A 21,461-nucleotide genomic window follows, 5' to 3' on the forward strand; every position below is an offset into this window, starting at 1 on the left:
TGAGTCCTGTCCTTGGAGGTTAGTACAAGTTATCTTTGAGTGCATGTGATGACATGAATGGAAGGCATCAAAGAGGAGCTCAAGGGTTTGATACACTCATGAACTAAAAGTATCATGATCCTAAATGATTACTATTTAATAACTATTATATCTAATATAGGTGAAATGGAGTTTTCACCTCTAAAGTACAGAATGAGTGAAAAGTGATGTCATTCCATGGAATGGATCACTTAACCTCAAATTGTTCATCCAAGCATCAAACAAAATCATAGAGGGAATGAGTCATTTTCATTCCATGAAATTCCATCCTATCAAATACACCCTAAGCTAGATTCACTTTTACCCCCACTCTCAAAAGCAAATAAGCTCATCCTATGGTTACCATAAAGTCGCATAGTTTGATTGACATCTGCCATAAGTGACGAGCTTGAATTGTCTTGACTTGCATATGTGCTCCCACATCAAAAGAAAAAAAAAGGACGTCTTTAACATATATAGACAAGCAAGCCTCAGCTATAATCGAGATCAATTAGCATTAGGAGCTAACCTTTGGGTGGCCCATGGTCGTTCTTAGTTGGGAGTGTCTTGAAGCTTCTGCATTGTGTTATGTGGATAGTGACCACCCAGTCAATCTCATCAGAGTTGTTTCAACTACATCTTGGAATCTACTAATTGAATTCAAAACTGTTTGATAATTTTTTATGGCAAACTTGTACTTGAATTTTCAGATGGAGAGTAGATTTGGATTCTGAGCTATTCATTTACAAGTTAGGGGAGAAAGGACGTCTTTAAAATAGACAAGCAAGTCTCAGCTATATATGATCGCCATGAATTAGCATTAGGAGCCAAGGGAACAACCTTAGGGTGGCCCATGGTCGTTCTTAGTTGGGATTGGTTTGAAGCTTCTTCATTGTGTCGTGTGGATAGTGACCACCCAGGCAATCTCACATGTTGGGATTGGCTTGACGCTTCTTCATTGTGTCGTGTGGATAGTGACCACCAACCAGTCAATCTCATCAGAGTTGTTTCAATTTCATCTTGGAATCTACTAATTGAATTCAAAACTGTTTGATCATATTTTATGCCAAACTTGTACTTGAATTTTCAGATGGAGAGGCGATTGGGATTCTGAGTTATTCATTTACAAGTTAGGGGAGTCTAATTTTTCAAGGCTTTAGTTGCGTCGCGGCAACTTTACACATGCACAAGAATACATTATAGGAGCTGGTGCAAATTAGTTGGGGGTGTGGCTTACTAATGTCATGTTTCATTGTTTGTTTGTAGTACAAACCAGCTGTGTGTTGTATGTTGTGTGAAGTCAAACCATCTCATCGTTGTAAAGAAACATTTTCATTCTTTCATTTTTTTTTTCTTGATGTGCCTCTAGAAATTGAGAAAAGGAAAAAGATAGTAGTATTATTGAATTCAAAATTCATTTTCAGAAGTACATAATATAAATCTTTAAATAGTGAAGTTAAGAAATTCTAAACCTAAAAGAAAAAAAGTTCAAATTACTCTAAAAAGTTATAAATAAATAAATATATATGTTTTAACATCCTCTCAAACTTACAATGCCACAGCTAGAAGCATTGAGAGTTTGTTAGACAAAAAACGAAAGCGTGAAGCGAAATGTGCCTTGGTAAACATATCTGTAATATGTAGATTTGAAGGAACAAAAGGTAATGTGATGGTGTCAATCTGAAGTTGATGACGAGTAATGTGACAATCAATTTTAATATATTTCGTCCGCTCATGAAAAATTGAATTATGCGTAATTTGAATAACACTCTGATTATCACAATATAACGGAGTAGGTTGATGAAGAGAGATACACATATCCGCAAGTAACCAACACAACCAAACTATCTCATAAGTAGTTGAGGTCGTAGCACGATACTTAGCTTCTATGGAAGATTTAGAAATAATATCTTGTTTCTTACTCTTCCAAGAAATAAGAGAATCGCCAAGGAAAATGCAGAAGCTAGTAGTAGATTTACGATCTATAGGATCACCAGTCCAATTAGCATCAGAGTATGCACACAACTCCAAAGATGAAGTAGAAGGAAATAAAATGCTTTGAAATTGAGTGCCCTGAAGATACCTGAGAATACGAAAAACAACAACCTAATGAACTGTAGTTGGTGCAGTGATAAATTGACTAACCACATGAACAGCATACGCAATATCTGAACGAGTTACAGTGAGATAAACCAAGCTTCCCATAATAGTTCTGTACAAACTAGAATCTGCTAAATGTGAGCCATCAGATGGAGAATATCGAGCATTAGTCTCAATAGAAGTATCAACGACTCTATTATTAGTAAGACGAGCATGCTCAAACAAATCAGATATATGCTTTGACTGGGATAAAAGATAATCTTTTGGGGAATAAGCGACCTCAATACACAGAAAGTAGTGTAGTGAACTAAAGTCTTTCATAGCAAAACAACGAGTCAACTCAGACTTCAAGGAAGCAATTCCATCAGAATCATCACCAGTAATAATCATATCATCAACATATAATAATAAAAGAATACGACATGCACTCGTACATCAGATAAACAATGATGAACCTGTTGGTGCGGTTAGCACTAACGGTCTAACTCAGGTTTTGATGAATGACAAATCAGGTTAAGTTAGGTTTGTTGTTGTCTGACACTTTTATCAAGTGTGCAGGAAAAGTCCAGCTAGGTCGACGGGCTGACCGGATAGCTGGCGAGAAGTCCAAGTGGGTCGACGGGCTGACCGGACGCTTGGCGAGAAGTCCAGCTAGGTCGACGGGCTGACCGGACGCTTGGCGAGAAGTCCAGACGGGTCGACGGGCTGACCGGACGTCTGGCAGGTAAGTGAGGTAAGTCACTGGAGGGGAGTGACTGTGAGGACGCGTTCCCGGGAAGGGGACATTAGGCGTCGATCCGGCTTAGATCCATTTCGGATATCTAAGTCGAGATCGTGACTAGATTCCGGTCTTGGAAAGACGGAATCTAAGTCATACTCTTTCTTATCCATCTATTGAACTTTAACTGTGCTAACAATCTGTTTTACAGGATACATATTTGCCTCGGACTAACCCTGTTTTGCAGGAAAAAGGAGCTTTCTGAAACAAGGTGGTCCGGGCGCCCGGAGGTCCGGGCGCCCGGAAGGGATCCGGGCGCCCGGAAGGCAAATTTCATCCAGCCGAGTCGTCGCCACGTGGAGCATCATGGTTCGTGCAGCTACGTCACGTTCCAGGCGCCCGGAAGGGATCCAGGCGCCCGGGACAGCATATAAAAGAAGCCCCAGGTAGGAGCTTCAAACACATCAAGTCTGCACTGAAAACTTACTGCTTGCTCTGCTGCTCTACGCTCCTGCGACGCCACGAGGCTATTCCGACAAAGCGCTTTCTTAAAGTCTAACTCTTCTTCTCTTGTCGGTATTTTATTTCTGTCAATTCTTGTACTTATTTGTAATCTTCATTCGAATTGATAGTGATTGCCCAACGAAAGTACTCACGGAGTACGGGCCTTCGAGTAGGAGTCGTCACAGGCTCCGAACGAAGTAAAAAACACCTGTGTCTATTTCAGTTTTCCGCTACGTTTATACTCATCTTTATCGAATCGATATTCACCCCCCCTATCGAATCCAACGGTCTTACAAGTGGTATCAGAGCAGGTACCGCTCTGATTTGGTGCAACCACCAATCAGACAGGGGGTGGAAAATTTTTTTTAATTCCAAACTAATATTATTATCTTTTTTTTGGAAGGTTTTTTCCCGTTGCACTTAAAATCTAAATTGGTACAACACCAACTTAGAGTTTCTATTTTTCCCCGCACTGCTAATCCAAGACGAAGTCTTGGGATTTTCTTTTTCCAGTTAATTTAGTGTATGCAGGATAAGATGTCTCAACAAGAAGGCTTCAGCACAGTACATCCTCCCCTATTCAACGGGGATGATTTTTCGTACTGGAAGAGGAGAATGGAGGTCTACATGAAGACAGACTACGACCAATGGATGAGCGTTACAAAGGCTTACAAAATTCCAGTAGACAACTCCGGGAAAATAGTAGACCCTGAAGAATGGACAAATGATTTAAAGAAAAAGGCATCAATTGAAAACAAAGTCATCAATACTCTACACTGCGGACTAACACGAGAAGAACTGAACCGGGTCGGACCGCATGAAAACGCTAAGGAGCTTTGGGATAAACTGATTGAGCTGCACGAAGGAACAAGCGACGCGAAGGTAACAAAAAGAGATTTGCTGTTAAACAAAATTTTTAATATAAAAATGCAGGAAGGAGAAACGGCAAGTCAGCTCTACGCGAGGGTCAAAGATATCCTCAACGGTCTCCACGCGATAGGCCACCAAATGGAGAACCGAGACTTAATAAGGTACGCGTTAAATGCTTTTCCGCGAAATAATTTGTGGGCATCAATTGTAGATGCCTACAAAATTTCAAAAATTTATCTAAATTAAAATTGGATGAACTCTTCGTGAATTAGAACTTCATGAGCAAACTAACGCCGGGTCGAGAAAGGTGTAGCTTTATTTGCATGTTCCTCTAAAGAAAAGAAGAACAAACCCGAATCAAGAAGATTCCGATCAAGACTCGAAGACGAAGAACCTAGTGAACTGGTAAGGAAAATGTTCACCAGAAAAGAGAAGCTTAAAAACAGGATCTTCAAGATCGGTTCGCCAACCGACTCAAGAAATGTCACATGTTTCGATGTAACAAAAAGGGGCACTACAAGAATGAATGCCCAAGATTGAAACTTGACAAACCAAAGTCAACAAAGAAGAAAGCCCTCAAAGCAACATGGGACGATTCCTCCTCAGACGAATCGGAAGGAGAAAGACAAAAGCACCAAAGTCACCTCGCGCTGATGGCTCGCGAAGCTGAAACGGAAGACGAATCAGAGGAATCGGAAGACGGGTCCGAACCCGAATCAAGCCACGAGTCCGCACTCGTTTCCGAAGGTTCCGAAGAGGTATACCTAAACTTAAATCGTAAATTCTTTAGAATTATCTCGTGTTTAAATAAAAAAGTAGTTAAGTTGGAAAATGAAAATAAATCGCTTCTTGAGGAAAATCAAAACCTCAAGGAACAATTTAAAAATTCGAATCCAACTCAAGATCGAACACTTGAGGAGGAGAATTTATCATTAAAAAATGAAATTAATAAGTTAAAAGAATTGTTGGAAAAATTCACAACAAGATCTAAAAATTTAGATTTAATTCTAAATAACCAAAAGGCATGCTATAATAAAACCGGACTTGGATATAAGTCAAACTCAAACAAAACCTTTAAATCATTATTAACCCAACACAAAGCAACTAAACAAGCTTGGGTCCCGAAAGCGTGCTTAACCACGCAAGTAGGACTTAATCAATTCTATATACCTAAAGATAAAATACATTATATAAACTTGAATAAATCAGATCAAAAACTAAAATATAAATTTAACTTAAAATCAAAATTCAAAACTCAACAAAATTTAGATTATCATCAAGTTGATTATAACTATAAAAAGAATCGACACAAACCCAAAATCTAAATTAAGGGCCAATAATTCAAGGGGAGGCTCCAGAATAGCTGGCACCTCCAAAACTAACATACCCGACAGGGTAACCCAAAACAAACTAACCCGACAGGGTAATTAGGATTAGTAAAAAGAGACCAAGTTTAACTTGACTCATGGTACTGGTGAAGTTTTTGGATGATAGTACGTTAGGGAAGCTTGGGCATCGCATGTCTAGAAAGATATGGCTTCGATCTGGTGCATTTGGCCAAGTGGAACTGACCGAAGCTACCCTTAAACGAATCCTAACCAGTTAGACCAAGATTTAGTACTAAGTTCCGTGGATAGGACTATTCGGAAAACTTCGAAAGGTTGGTTACTTCTAATGATGTCCATGAGACTCACCAAGCTTAGAAGTTTATCCGAAGAATGCCTATTTGTGGAAACCAAAGCTAAGTCTGAATCTAACACTAGTTAAACCAAAACTCTATAATCAAACCAATTTCATCTCACAAAACCATAGGTTTCCCTGATTGATAATATAGTTCGGGTGAGATGAATAAGGCTTTAAAAATTAGTTTCAAAAATTTTAAACTTAAAAATTATTTTCAAAATTTTAAACTTAAAAATCATTTTCAAAATTTTAACTTAAAAATTTCAAAATTTTAAACTTAAAAATCATTTTCAAAATTTTAACTTAAAAATTTCAATTTTAAACTTAAAAATCATTTTCAAAATTTTAACTTAAAAATTTCAATTTTAAACTTAAAAATCATTTTCAAAATTTTAACTTAAAAATTTCAATTTTAAACTTAAAAATTAATTTCAAAATTTTAATTTTAAACTTAAAAATTAATTTCAAAATTTTAAACTTAAAAATTAATTTCAAAACTTTAATTTTAAACTTAAAAAATTAATTTCAAAACTTTAAGTTTAAACTTAAAAAATTAATTTCAAAACTTTAATTTTAAACTTAAAAATTATTTTCAAAATTTTAAACTTAAAAATTAATTTCAAAATTTTAATTTTAAACTTAAAAATTAATTTCAAAATTTTAATTTTAAACTTAAAAATTTTTTTCAAAATTTTAATTGTAAACTTAGTAAAAGTAGATGACTTCACCTATACCACTAGGGCAGCAGGCACTGATATCGTATTTTCCCCTACGACTATCCGAGAGTTTTTAGAGTTGCGTCCTTCTACTTGCCCCTTTTTGTGCTATCCTCCGAGGGATCTACCATTCGACGATCCCTACTCACATATTACTCTCGATATGATGTATTCGTATTTTTTTGGGGGAGAGAGAGATCCCACTGTGACACAGTTTAGGTCAGTAGAACTTAGAGTCCAGGACTACGCTCTTTATAGGGTTGTAGTTCTTTGCATTTTACCACTGACCACTCGGGACATCGCTGTGATGCGCCCATTCCATTCATTCCTACTTTATGCCCTGATTCATAGGTTGGAGATTGACATTAGCCTACATATCTTCTCCACCATCATTTACGCAGCCGGATACGTGACTGACAGTCGAGTCCATATGCCATTTGGTCACATTCTGACAGCCTATATGTCCTCACTGCACATTGATGTCACTAGAGGAGACGTTGCCCATATGACCGAGTTCGATGTTATATCCTCTCGGAACTTTTCCCTAGCAGGCATCCGTAGATAGAGATGACGGGACTATGACTTGGCGGAGGGGGGCACAACACCACCCGATCCAGACGCATAGATGGACGAGTTCATGCTCGCACTATTTCCGGAGGAAGCCGCACCGGCTCCACCACCACCCCCAGCTCGAGCACCACGACACGCTCCCGCACTCTAGCCGACCGTATGACCGGACTAGAGAGAGCCATGGCGAGTCTCCAGCAGGAGAACTCCGATTTTCATCGGGACATACGGCGAGAGGTTACCGAGTTACGAGTTGCCGGGGACACCCGCCACACTGAGCTGATGGCACTTCTTCGATCCTTGGGATCTGGACCACCCCCTTCATCATCTCAGTAGCTTTAGTGATGACCTACTTCTGTAGCTACACTATTTGTAAAATATTTTGGATTTATCTAGTGACATTTCAAACTTACATTGAATATGTTCTATCTCAATAGCCTAGGAAATTTCAAAAATCCTTTCAAAAATGATTTTATCAACTTATAGGCTAAACTTTTTTGTTTTCAAAATTTCCATTCTTAGACTTTCAAAAACAGTTTTTGCCTTAGACTAAGTTTACCTCCTTAGAAAGCATGTACCCATAGGACTAGTTTTTGAGCATCTCACCAACACCCTAGGGTTACCTTGCTTGTGTTTGACAAACATAGAAAGGGGTGAGATGCATAGGCCAACTGTCTAGACCTAAGATGCTTATTTCAGTGCATCAGCATAAGTCTGGACGTTAAATACAAATCAGATATTAATCAGATTAAAGTTCATCAGTCAAGTCAAACACTGACTGATTATAATTAACTTAATCTGACTAACCTAGTGAACGCTACTATCTTCTGATAGTTAGTTAGTACCTAATTGGTTAGACAGCTGGTTAGAGATAGGTATCAAATTCAGGGGGAGAAATATAACTATTTAGTTTGCCAAATTGAATTTTAAACTTAATTTTGAAAATCGAAGTTTAAAAACAACTTGTTTAAAAACTGACTTTTTCAAGTATGTTAAACCGCTTTTGAATCTAATACCTTTTTGAAAATTTGATTTTGGAGAACAAATTTTATAAACACATTCTAAAAATATGTTCTTACTTTTACCAAACTCCTTTGAAAACTAAAAGTAAAGATTTAAACTTAATTTCACTTTGAAATTTGTCCTGAGTCTAGTTCTTAAAAATTTGATTTTACTCAATTTTGACAATTTGATTTGAAGGATAAATCTTACAAAATTTAGTTTACAAACTAAGCTTCTCAAAATTATTTTTCTTGATTTTGAAAAAAAAAAATAGATTTTTTCAAACTTAGTTTTGGAATTTTGGTGTTGAAAACTTATGTTTATATAGCATTTCAAACTTATGTTGAAACTTGTTTTGAAAATTTTTTTGAAATTTAATCCTTATACACTTATGTTTGAAAATTAACCTATCTACACTTAGCATTTTTTCTAAAAACTAAAAGCTAATGCTTTAAACAAGTTTTCAAACTTTAGACTCCCCCAAGTCAATTTGATCTTTTCTTGGATTTAAAAACTCAGTTATTTTTCAAAGTCTTATTGTTTTCAGTAATTCTCACTATGTTTGTTTACCCTCGTTTTTTGATGTATGCCAAAGGGGGAGGGTTAGGTTGGTTAAGTTAGACCAACTTAATGCAAACTTGAAAAACTAACTTAAACCTTAAAAACCTCAATAATCATGCTTGATTCTTGCATATTTTTTATCACTAACTTAACCAGGTTGTCATTCCATCAAAAAGGGGGAGATTGTTGGTGCGGTTAGCACTAACGGTCTAACTCAGGTTTTGATGAATGACAAATCAGGTTAAGTTAGGTTTGTTGTTGTCTGACACTTTTATCAAGTGTGCAGGAAAAGTCCAGCTAGGTCGACGGGCTGACCGGATAGCTGGCGAGAAGTCCAAGCGGGTCGACGGGCTGACCGGACGCTTGGCGAGAAGTCCAGCTAGGTCGACGGGCTGACCGGATAGCTGGCGAGAAGTCCAAGCGGGTCGACGGGCTGACCGGACGCTTGGCGAGAAGTCCAGACGGGTCGACGGGCTGACCGGACGTCTGGCAGGTAAGTGAGGTAAGTCACTGGAAGGGAGTGACTGTGAGGACGCGTTCCCGGAAAGGGAACATTAGGCGTCAATCCGGCTTAGATCCATTTCGGATATCTAAGTCGAGATCGTGACTAGATTCCTGTCTCGGAAAGACGGAATCTAAGTCATACTCTTTCTTATCCATCTATTGAACTTTAACTGTGCTAACAATCTGTTTTACAGGATACATATTTGCCTCGGACTAACCCTGTTTTGCAGGAAAAGGAGCTTTCTGAAACAAGGTGGTCCGGGCGCCCGGAGGGGATCCGGGCGCCCGGAGGTCCGGGTGCCCGGAAGGGATCCGGGCGCCCGGAAGGCAAATTTCATCCAGCCGAGTCGTCGCCACGTGGAGCATCATGGTTCGTGCAGCTACGTCACGTTTCAGGCGCCCGGAAGGGATCCAGGCGCCCGGGACAGCATATAAAAGAAGCCCCAGGTAGGAGCTTCAAACACATCAAGTCTGCACTGAAAACTTACTGCTTGCTCTGCTGCTCTACGCTCCTGCGACGCCACGAGGCTATTCCGACAAAGCGCTTTCTTAAAGTCTAACTCTTCTTCTCTTGTCGGTATTTTATTTCTGTCAATTCTTGTACTTATTTGTAATCTTCATTCGAATTGATAGTGATTGCCCAACGAAAAAGTACTCACGGAGTACGGGCCTTCGAGTAGGAGTCGTCACAGGCTCCGAACGAAGTAAAAAACACCTGTGTCTATTTTAGTTTTCCGCTGCATTTATACTCATCTTTATCGAATCGATATTCACCCCCCCCCCCTCTATCGAATCCAACGGTCTTACAGAACCATGGTTATTATGATGAAAACGAAGCGAAGTAATCACTATAGAAAACTTCTCAAACCAAGCACGAGGTGTTTGTTTGAGACCATAAAGTGCTTTACGAAGCCTACAAACTTCACCAGGTTGGTGTGAAATACCAAGAGGAGGTGTCATATAAACTTCTTCATGAAGATCACCATTTAGAAATGCATTCTTGACATCCATTTGAAATATTCTCCATCGACAAACAAAAACAACAACAATCAGAGTACGAACAATCGTCATTTTTGCAACGGGAGGAAATGTTTTCTCATAATCCATGTCATACTCCTGAGAATAACCTTTAGCAACAAAACAAACTTTGTACCGTTCGATAGATCCATTAGATTTTGTTTTGATCTTAAATATTTAACGAGAACCAATAGTGTATTTTCCTGGTGGCAACGATATCAAATCCCATGTATGAGTCTGACGTAAAGCAGTTAGTTTCTCAACTATAGCACTCTGCCAAAGTGAGTTATAAACAACTTCTCTATAGAATTCAAGCTCAGAAAGATAATGAATAGATACAATAAATGAAGCAAAAGAATGAGAATAACAAGAGTAAGTAAAATCTAGTAGTTTAGTAGACTTACGAACACGAGTGGATTGACGATAGTGGAGAGAATGATCATCCACAACCTTAGAAGATAATTGGATAGTGGCAGAAGGAGAAACATGTGGAGCGGATATCTCAGGAACTAAAGTACCAATTCAATTGAGCTACTAGTAGGATCTGTGGGTGAATCTTCCTCAGTATTGGTATTGAAAGGATCAATGCAAAGTAGATCTGAGTTTGTCATATTATGCAAACTAGATGGAATAGAAAAGAATGAAATATGCTCAAGAAACACAACATGACGAGAGACATAAAATTTTTGACTAACGGGATTAAAGCAACGATATCCTTTATGACTAACACCATAACCCAGAAAGACACAAAGAGCAGACCGAGAGGCTAGCTTATTACTCTCTACATGTGGACGAAGGATAAAGCAAGTATAATAAAAAACACACAAAAAGGAATAGACAGCAGCATACCCATACAATTTTTCAAAAGGTGACAAACCTGAATTGTGTGAAGTTGGAATTCTATTAATAACATGAGCATTAGTAAGGATTGTTTCCCCCCAAAATGCACCAGGAACACTGGCAGACAATAAAAATGAACGGGTTGTTTCAACAAGATGCATATGTTTTCATTCAACCACGCCATTTTGTTTAGGAGTATATGTACATGAAGTTTGATAAATAGTACCATCAGAAGCAAGTAAATGTGAAAATTGATTCGAAGTGTATTCGCCCTCCAAATCACAACGAAAACACTTTATGACACTAGAATGTTGAGTTTTCACAAGAGCTCTAAAGTTGTTGAAAACTGTAAGCTAATCAGAACTGTGTTTCATAAGATAAACCCAAGAGTAACGAGTGTAATCATCAATAAACGAAACATAATACCTTGACTCCCCTTTTGTAGGAATAGGAGAGAGTCTCTACATATTATAATGGATAAGATCAAATGGAGCAGAAGAAAAAGAAAGACTTTTAGAAAATGGTAAGGCATAAAATTTGACCAGTTTACAACCATTACAATTAGGAATATCAGAACTTTTTAAAGGTCCTAATGCTCCTGTAGAAGTTAAAAATTGTAAACGATGTGCTGAAATATGACCTAAGCGAGAGTGACACAAATAAAAATTAAAAGATAAACAACTCAGTTGAAAAGACGATAAATCCACACTCTAAGTTACAACTTTTGATAATTTGAGTTGATCTAAAACATAGAGTCCTCCTTGTCTATGATCTGTCCCAATCAAGCTCTGACATTGTGGGTCCTGAACATAACAATTGGATGAAGAAAAAGAGATTAGGTATCCAGACTCACATAATTGACTAACAGAAATAAGATTTAAAGTAAGACTCGGAATATAATAAATTTTAGTAAGAGATAAAAAAGATGTAACAATTGAACCAATACCTACTAATGACATAGGAGTACCATCAGTAGTCACAACAGATATAGATGAACTGGGAGAACAAGAAATAAAAGATGATAAATTAGATGATATATGATGGGAGACATCAGAGTCCAAAATCAAGAATGAAGATATACATGAAATATCATACGATAATAAACCTACATAAGAGGAAGCAAACATAGCAAAGAGCTATGAAGTAAGGAACTGTTGAAACTGCTCTAACATATACAGATCAGATTTTTATGAAGCATCTGTACGACCAAGCATGATCACAGAACGAATAATGCTCAGAATAACTAAACTGTAAGGACGCACATCTGTATGATCTGTAAAAACTGGTGTGAGGATGATCCGTAGTCACACGAAGAATCCAAGGTAGAAAAGGATGTCGGCGTAGAAATCGACAGCATAGGGCGTTGGTGTCGAAATCGACAGAAAAAAGCGTCAACGTCGAATTGACAACACAGGGCATCAGTGCCGAAATCGATAAAAAAAAAATGTCAGTGTCAAAATCGGCAACACAAAGCATCAGCGTCGAAATCGGTAGAAAAGGATATCAGCGCCAAAATCAACAGTAACAATAGGAGATGGTAGCGACAACAGAAAGCAATAATAGAAGATGACAGAAAAAATTAGGTCAGAGAAGGAAAACGAATACCATGTAGAAATTAAGAAAAGGAAAAAGATAATTATATTATTAAATCCAAAATTCATTATAAGAAGTATAGAATATGAATCATTATATAGTTAAGTTAAGAAATTTTAAATCCTAATAAAAAAAGAGAAAAAGTCTAAATTATCTAAAAAATTATAAATAAATATATATATATATATATATATATATATATATATATATATATATATATATATATATATATATATATATATATATTAACAGTGCCAAATTTAAATATTTACATGTATGTGGGCAGGCAAGTTCTCTCGTGTTGTTGTTATTGTTATTGTTATTGTTGAGATTTATACCTAACGCATAATTATAAGATCGAAGGAAGAAGGAAAAAAAAAAAAAAAAAAAAAGTTGAAGCAAGAGGAATGGAGAACTGAAGTGAGGACAAGAATACTGTGGGGAAAACATGGTTTTGATTGACTAGCTCTAAATGTAAAGCAATCGAGGAGACAACCGCTCTAAATGCCCCATGTCGCTGCACTAGGCATGCTAAAATGTGGGATCGAGTAGATTCGGCAACAGACGTCCGACATATCACATGTAACTGCATGAGGGATTTTCTTTTTCCTATCTTTAGATAAATCTAACTCAGACTTTGGTGTCCTTTCTGGGCAGAACTATCAAGACATATGAGTACATCTTCTTTTGTATTTTGACAATTGTATTGATAATTAGTAGTATTCGTGATTTATTTTTTTTATTAATTTAGAGACGAATTGACAAAAAATAGTGAAAGCAAGTGAATCAACTTTTGGACTTTGGGTAAATATTTATGTGGCACACGGTCAAACTAGGACAGCCTTAGATCAGCCAGGACCAACTTAATTGTACCAAGATCCGACCACGACTTAAAATAACATGGAGTATGCGCCCTCGGTTATAGATTTAAATAGTTATTTTTCACCTAGATACACTTATTTCTGTCTAAATTTGGATGCAAGTTCATGAATAAATTCATGAATTCACCTTGATAGACTTATATTCACAATTCAAAATGAAAGATTGAGGGACATAATCCAATATAAATAAATATGCGAAAAGTCATGAATTTTTCTTTTTCCTCCCATAAAGAATGTGTGATAAATTTACACAGCTAAAGGCCAAAACATGACCTCTAAAGAAATGAAGTTTTAAATTCTCACATAAAGAGTTAGATTTGTCATGAAATATAGCAAAAAGAAAAAGAAAAAAAAGCATAAGCTCATGATGGTCGACTTGTGGAACCGAGAGAACTGCTTCAGGATTATGTGGCTCCATATCAACTTGTCTACTACCAGGAACAATCTTCTGAATCTCTGATTCAAACCTATCAGCTTCACTGCCAAACGCTTCAACAACATCCTCGCCTTCAACCACACCGGAGAACTTAATGATTGATGTAGGATATGTAAATGACAAGCATAAACCAGAGAAAATACCATAAGCAGCCATAACATTTAGAAGTGCATTGTCGTCTTGAGACTTTGCTTCCCGAAACTGCCAATGCAAGAGTGCGAGTTTCAAAAGCATCTTATTTATATAAGTTGGAAATTGTCTAGTACAAATGGCAGCAATAGGAAATCAAAAGTAGATTAAGAATGGATAAGGCAAGTATTAGCAGTGGTCGAAAGTAATCAACAATGCTAAACCAGTAAAAATATAAAGCAGTGTGCAATGAGTGAAAGCAAATAAATCACGTTCAGTTCTTTCTAAATTGTTTTGTACCACTACATCTGTATCACAATATGACATCGGTAGAAGCCTTTGCGCTTAACCCAAAAACCTTTCAATGTGCTTCCCAAAGAGGAATAAGAAATTTACTATACAGTAAACCAATTGGTCTTTTCCCCAGATATATACATAATAAACTTCATTCGTTACACTTCATCTAGAAAAAAATTGTTAAGTGTAATTTTTTCTGAGACACCCAAGACATCTAATGATCTAAATCTTTGCAATGCCAGGCTTCAAGATAAAATATGATTGATAATCAAGCTGTCTTAAAAATACCTATTTCTGCTTTGACCAATCACCTCACTGTTGCAATCATAGCGAAAATCTACAACCTGTAAAAGATATAAATATACACACAACATGTTAGAGAAGCCTCGTGATTAAACATGTTAGGTACTGTATGTATAAGAATCAGCTTTAAGAAACCTTAATACTTTTTTCTATGTCATGATCATCAATTGCTCTACCAATTAATGCATGCTTATACCTTTGGATTAAAAATACAGCAACCTAAAATACCAGAACATAGCATCAGCTGAACTGTATTAATTATCCAAGTGGAACATAGCAGCCTCTCATGTTAAAACTATTGATCTGTTTCAAAAGAACTTATAATAAAACCATTCCAAGCAGATTTTCAACTATGATAGAACCGATTGGGTCATATATTGGATTTCCTGTCTTAAAGAGCAACTAGTGATGCTGCAGCAATTGCAATACCAGTAACCGGAGCACCATCCTGCATAGTCAACAGTAAATAAGACCTCTTTATAAAAGGAGAAAAAATAGAGTGCTCATAAATGGATGGAAGATAGATAATTGAAACAAAATATCTAAAGGATAGTAACAGTGATGATAACAATTTATTTACATAAGAAACATGGACCAGATATAAGCATTTATCAAAGAAAATTTATTTAAAAAATAGCATAGGTTCTGTAGCTGTATGGAACATTGGATAACCTCTGTCATAACAGCAACAGATGTTGGATCATGGCCGTGCCAAACATAGTCCCACAATTTCATTCCTTCTGCAGCTGCACCTTTCTTAACAGCATTAATAGCAACAAGCAGCCAAGCACCTGGGACAAGTAAAATTATCATAATGACAAATCCAAAATTATAAATATGAATGTGAGATATATACATTCTACGAGGAAGGATCCACAAATCACTAAGGCAGCATAGTGCATATTTTCAGGAGGCTGTTAAAAAGGAAACATACAAAGATAAAAGCAATGAGGTAAAATCAAGCAAGAAAATATTCTAAATGACAAAATTCCTATAAGATGTCATGTTCGACAGATTCTGAGACATACATGAGCTTTCCATAGGTTCTGCATCCCATGCACAACCCTTTGCGCCCAAACCTAAGCAAAAGATACAGACAGCAGATATTAAAGACCAGACAAATATTTCCTTTAAATAGCCATAGCTGCAGTAAGGAATACAATTAACAAAATATAAGGAGCAACTATACATGATTGAACAGGATTTAAAATGTATTAGATTTATAACAATAAACATTGCATTCCTGAAAAGATTCAGAAACCAATCTATAAATAGAAAAAAGACAAAATGTAAAGGAAAGATATAATATTCTCAAGTGAGGCACTTAAGCTCTTGGAAAGAGAGACACTACATATGGTAAGAATTTGGGATAAACCTACAGATGAATAGCATCAGAAGCACATCTTGAGCTGTTCAAACTGCAAGAAGGGCATGCAATATCAAAGTAGTTTGTAACTCAAATAGAAGTTAGGAATTCTAAGACGGAAACTAGGATATAGTACAAAATATTAGATTCCAAGACATGAGAAAAGGAGCATAAGTTCATAAAACAACAAGATGTGACTTCCAACTATTTAGGATACACCATGAATCTTATTTACCATTCAACTCTATGAAATCTTATATTAATAGTTACTTCAGAAAAGGTATAATATGGGACCAAAACAAACATTACCTGATTAGCAAGGTCTGCAGCTGAGTGCACAACTTCAGTTAACATAACATGGCTTGAAGTTGTCAGCCACATTCCAAACTTGAGAGAGAAGACAAGGAAGTTGCACCACAATGCTGCACTAACTGCTTGCTGACTGAAGAAAAAAGAATTGATTGTTAAGCAAGAAATGACAGTTAAAAGTAGCAGGATGCTCAATATTAACTGAGTGAAAACAAAACAAAAAAAAATGTAAAAAGAACAATACATACTTGATTGTAGCAAAAAAGGTGAGTACGCTCACCCTAAGTGTTCCTCATAGTCCGTCCCAGGTTATGTGAAGGGAAGTAAATCACGGGTCAGCTTATAGCCGATCGGCAAGTTGACTAGGGATGGGAGAGTTTTTTTTCCCAAGGGCATGTACTTGTCGGGAGTTAATCCCTTGCCCTATTGTAGATATAACTACATTTAGTGTGGTCTGTTGGTGCAGCCGGGCCGGCAAGAGGGGAGGGATGAATTGCCTGCAAAATAAGAATATCCTTCTCAAACTTTCAACTCTAAAATTATAGCAACAATAATAAGAAAATTAAATAAAGCAGAATAACAGAAAAGAAATAAGACTCAGCAATTTTGACTTGGTTACAACCAAGAAAGTTGTTAATCGAAGGCGGTTGGAAAGCGCACTAGAAAAGTCTCCTTCTCTGAAGGCGGAGAAGCCTTTTACACGCTAAAAGCTCTTACAGGTTGGTAGGAAGTTGTTACAGAGTTGATTCATTAATTTCCTAACTCCAGGGGCCTTTATATAGCTCCTGGAAAACTTATCCCGAGTCCTGAAGGCGCCTCCAAGAGGGTTGAGGGCACCTCCAAGGGGTTTGACCGGATAAAACTTTATCCGCGCTCAAACGGTCAAGTAGACTAGGTATGAGGCGCCTCCAATGTTCTTGAAGGCGCCTCGGACGGCCTGAAAGCACCTCGGGCAAGTCTGAAGCGTCTCCAACATTGCATGGTATAAATAGCTTCCAGCTTCTCTTTTTCCTTTCCTTTCGAAGCTCCGATCACTTGGGTGATTTCGGCCAACCGAAATAGGGCTCACCCGAACCCAATTTCCGGCCTTCTCCTCGAGCAGACTTCCGACCCGGCTTCTCGTCCCTTGAACGCCGCGCACGTTCTTCTCGTCCACCGGTGTACTCTTCCGCAGCTCTCTCGTCCTTCGGACGCACCGAGCCCATCGGCTCCTTTCCCGTGTCGTCCTTCTTGCTAGCTGCGTCTTCCGCTCGACTTCCTGCGCTCCTAAGCTCCTGCACACTTAGACACAAGAATCAAATAACAAGCAGGACCTAACCTAACTTGGTTGATCACATCAAAACAACCGCGGGATCCAACAATCTCCCCCTTTTTGATGTGCATCAACCCAAGTTCAAGTTAGGGAAAAAATAGACAAACAGTAATTTATAGAAATTACTAAACTAAGAGTTTAAGTATAAAGATTGCAATAAAAGAATTTGCAACATTAAGAAATTTTTTTAAAATTTTTAACTCTCCCTAACTTGTTCCTATCTCTCCCCCTTTGATCACAACAAAAAAAAAAATGGGTCATAATTATCAAGTAGAAGTTTTCTAAAGAAAAGTTCAAGTTTTAAAAGAAATCATTTTCAAAAATAATTTCTAAGTAGAAAAAAAAATTAACTTAGTCAATTTTTAAACAATTTTGATACCTTCTTTTTGAAAATTTTCCAAGTGAAACTTAAGGTAAGATAATTTTTCTGAAAAAAAAAATTAAACAAAAAATTATTTGAAAAATTTGTCTAAGTAAAAATTTTATGCATGAACCATTTTTCTAAGTATAAAAATATTTTTGAAAAAATTGTTTAAAAAATATTTGAAAAACTTTTTAAAGTATTATTTAATTCTAATTCTAATGCTTTGCCAGAAAGTTAATTAAACATTTTATTTCAATATTTTGGCTTCCAAGTCATGACGAGACACTAGGCCTTCTTGGTTATTGGAGCAACAACCACTTCCTTAGACAAAGTCTCATAAAGAAATTTTAACGTTTAATTTTCTCGCTGAATGCACTAAGTCTAAAGTTTTAATTTAGATCAAATGCTCTAATTTTTACATTATGATATTTAAATTTTCATTTTAGTTTATCATAATTACTCAAATCTAAAGTAAGGAAATTTGAATATGCAGAAAATTGTAGTATCTTTTCTATTGTTAGTTTGTTAAAATCCTTTAATTGACAGGTTGTTTTTAACTCACTATTAGTTAATAATTTTTCTAATTGACAGGAATATTCTGATTTGCAAAAATCTTTTGACACTATATTTTCTAATTCAAAAAAATCTTTCGATGATGTTTCTAATTTGCAAAATTCTTTTGACAAAATATTTTGTAATTCACAAAAATCTTGCAACAACGTTTTAACTAACTTAACGAATTGATCAGGAGGTGGAGACCATACCTGACTTACCTTGTCGGTCGTTGATTCTCCCCCTGTTGAGTTGTCTTCTTCCGAAGACTCTCCCCCTTCATCGATGCTTATCTGGGATGAGCTTTCTGTGTCCTCGGGATGAAATTCGGCTGTTGGGGCTGACCCGATAGTTTCCTCGATCTCGGACTCTTCTGACGGTTCAGTATCCATCGAGGAGTCGACTTCTCTTGGTTCTTCGTGGAGCTTTAAGACCTTTTCCCAAAGTTCTTTTGCACTTTGGTAGTCGACAACCCTATCAAGCTCTTCATCTGGTAGTTCGCTTAGGAGGTGAAATTCAGCCCGAGCGTTTGCCATAAACTCGTCACGTTGCTTATTGGTCCAAAGGTGTTGTTCGATGTCTTCTCCATTCGTTGTCTTTGGTGCTTCATAACCAAAATTTCATTATTAAAAAAATATCAGAGTCTGTGTTAAGATATACCTCCATTCGTTGCTTCCAGAAAGCAAACTCCCCCTCGAATACTGGTGGATAGATGTTAGCTTCGGCCATCGTCTTGACCTTTGTGCTTCAGTCGGCGGTTAATCCTTCTGAGGCGTTCTGGCTCTGATACCACTTGTTGGTGCAGCGGGGCCGACAAGAGGCAAGGGATGAATTGCCTGTAAAATAAGAATACCCTCCTCAAACTTTCAACTCTAAAATTATATCAACAATAATAAGAAAATTAAATAAAACAGAATAACATAAAAGAAAGAAGACTCAACAATTTTGACTTGGTTACAACCAAGAAGGTTGTTAATCCAAGACGGTTGGAAAGCGCACTAGAAAAGTCTCCTTCTCTGAAGGCGGAGAAGCCTTTTACACACTAAAAGCTCTTATAGGTTGCTAGGAAGTTGTTACAGAGTTGATTCATTAATTTCCTAGCTCCAGGGGCTTTTATATAGCTCCAGGGGCTTTTATATAGCTCCTGGAAAACCTATCCCGAGTCCTGAAGGCGCTTCCAAGAGGGTTGAGGGCGCCTCCAAGGGGTTTGACCGGATAAAACTTTATCCGCGCTCAAACGGTCAAGTAGACTAGGTTTGAGACGCCTCCAATGTTCTTGAAGGCGCCTTGGAAGCTTGAAGGCGCCTCGGACAAGTCTGAGGCGCCTCCAACACTGCATGGTATAAATAGCTTCCAGCTTCTCTTTTTCCTCTTCTTCCGAAGCTCCGATCGCTTGGGTGATTTTGGCCAACTGAAATAAGGTTCACCCAAACCCAATTTCCGGCCTTCTCCTCGAGCAGGCTTCCGACCCGGCTTCTCGTCCCTCGAACGCCGTGCACGTTCTTCTCGTCCACCGGTGGACTCTTCCGCAGCTCTCTCGTCCTTCGGACGCACCGAGCCCGTTGGCTCCTTTCCTGTGTCGTCCTTCTCGCTAGCTGCGTCTTCCGCTCGACTTCCAGCGCTCCTAAGCTCCTGCACACTTAGACACAGGGATCAAATAACAAGCAGGACCTAACCTAACTTGGTTGATGACATTAAAACAACCGTGGGGTCCAACATGGTCATGATTGGAACATAAGAAATCTGTAACATTTAATTGTAGTTGACATGTTTCTCTATGCACACAGATATAATACGCAAAGAAGGCATTCCTGACTAGAAGTCTGCCACATAGCCATCTAACGTGGTTTTTATGCGGCATATAATACCATATTTATGTCAATGATTGACTTTTATCTTCACCTACAAGAAATAACTTCACAAAGTCAATTAAATAACTCCGCACAAGGAAATACTAGATTGGAATCTTTATAGAATTGAGAAAAAAGAATGACAAAAAGATGGGCAAATTTTGTCGATCATAGGTCATGTAAGCTAGAAACTACAGAGATCAAGAAGTATATTCTCGATTTCTTGATTCAAACAAATGTACTGCACGAACAACTGACATATGCCCATCATCAAAAGCTATAGTTTTATCCTTTGCAAACCTGAAAGAATAATCCGCATGCACAACTATCACAAGCAACCATGAATAGGTAAAAGCTAGGGTCCCCCACTTCCATGAAAAGAAACTTAACTGCGAACGCGAGATGCCAAAGAAGCAGAAGTGCCACTTGCAGGAAGCCTCGCGGACGATGAGTACTCCCTAGCAAAATACTTCACAAGAAAGGGCCTAAAGACAACGGTGCCGGGCGGCGGGAAAGCAAAGAGGAAACTGAAAGCATGACCCGTGGCCTATTGCGATTCGTTTTCTCGCCAATGAAACCGGAACGAGGGAAGAGAGGCAGGAAGCATGAGGTGCGCCGATGCAACCGGATGAGGAGGAGAAAGGTAAGAAGGGGAAGGGCGGGGATGGGCGGAGGTCAGCGGAGAGGTGGTCCCGGAGGCGGCGGAGCGTCACCACCACCGTGAGCGGCGCACGCATGAAGAATCCTCCGCCACCGTAGCGGCGTTGTGTGTGTCAATTTCAGCAGACGGTGAGATTGCAGAGGTCCGACGAGCGAGGTATCGGAGTGATCTACGGATGAAAGACAGTACCTCGAAGGGGAACTTGACAGCTTCTCTTATAGTTTCGTGTTGTTTAGGGCTTTTGGCCCGCAGATGAAGGCGGACCAAGCCCACTTTGTTGAGCGATTAACCAATTAAACAGATTGTAT

At 37.9% G+C, this 21,461-nt stretch overlaps 1 protein-coding gene across 3 annotated transcripts; it reads right to left on the bottom strand.

Moving 5' to 3' along the window:
• Positions 1–13,763: 13,763 nt before the first annotated feature.
• LOC121998065 (metal tolerance protein C4-like) lies at positions 13,764–21,343 on the bottom strand. Of its 3 annotated transcripts, none has more exons than XR_006116431.1 (9): positions 20,883–21,343; positions 16,663–16,911; positions 16,415–16,547; positions 15,768–15,818; positions 15,596–15,653; positions 15,412–15,530; positions 14,725–15,187; positions 14,154–14,211; positions 13,764–14,081 (listed from the first exon to the last, which is right to left on the bottom strand). XR_006116431.1 is itself a non-coding variant. In XM_042552804.1 (9 exons), the coding sequence occupies exons 3-8, from the start codon at positions 16,484–16,486 to the stop codon at positions 14,172–14,174; spliced, it is 396 nt and encodes a 131-aa protein (XP_042408738.1). In that variant the 5' UTR covers positions 16,487–16,547; positions 16,695–16,911; positions 20,883–21,343; the 3' UTR covers positions 13,764–14,081; positions 14,154–14,171. The 3 variants fall into 3 exon arrangements, 2 of the variants coding, with proteins under 2 accessions (XP_042408738.1, XP_042408737.1); XM_042552804.1 differs by having other exon boundaries at positions 14,725–14,780; positions 16,695–16,911; XM_042552803.1 differs by having other exon boundaries at positions 14,725–14,780.
• Positions 21,344–21,461: the final 118 nt, after the last annotated feature.

This window comes from Zingiber officinale, chromosome 6A, assembly GCF_018446385.1.
Source record: "Zingiber officinale cultivar Zhangliang chromosome 6A, Zo_v1.1, whole genome shotgun sequence".
NCBI classification, from domain to species: Eukaryota; Viridiplantae; Streptophyta; class Magnoliopsida; order Zingiberales; family Zingiberaceae; genus Zingiber; species Zingiber officinale.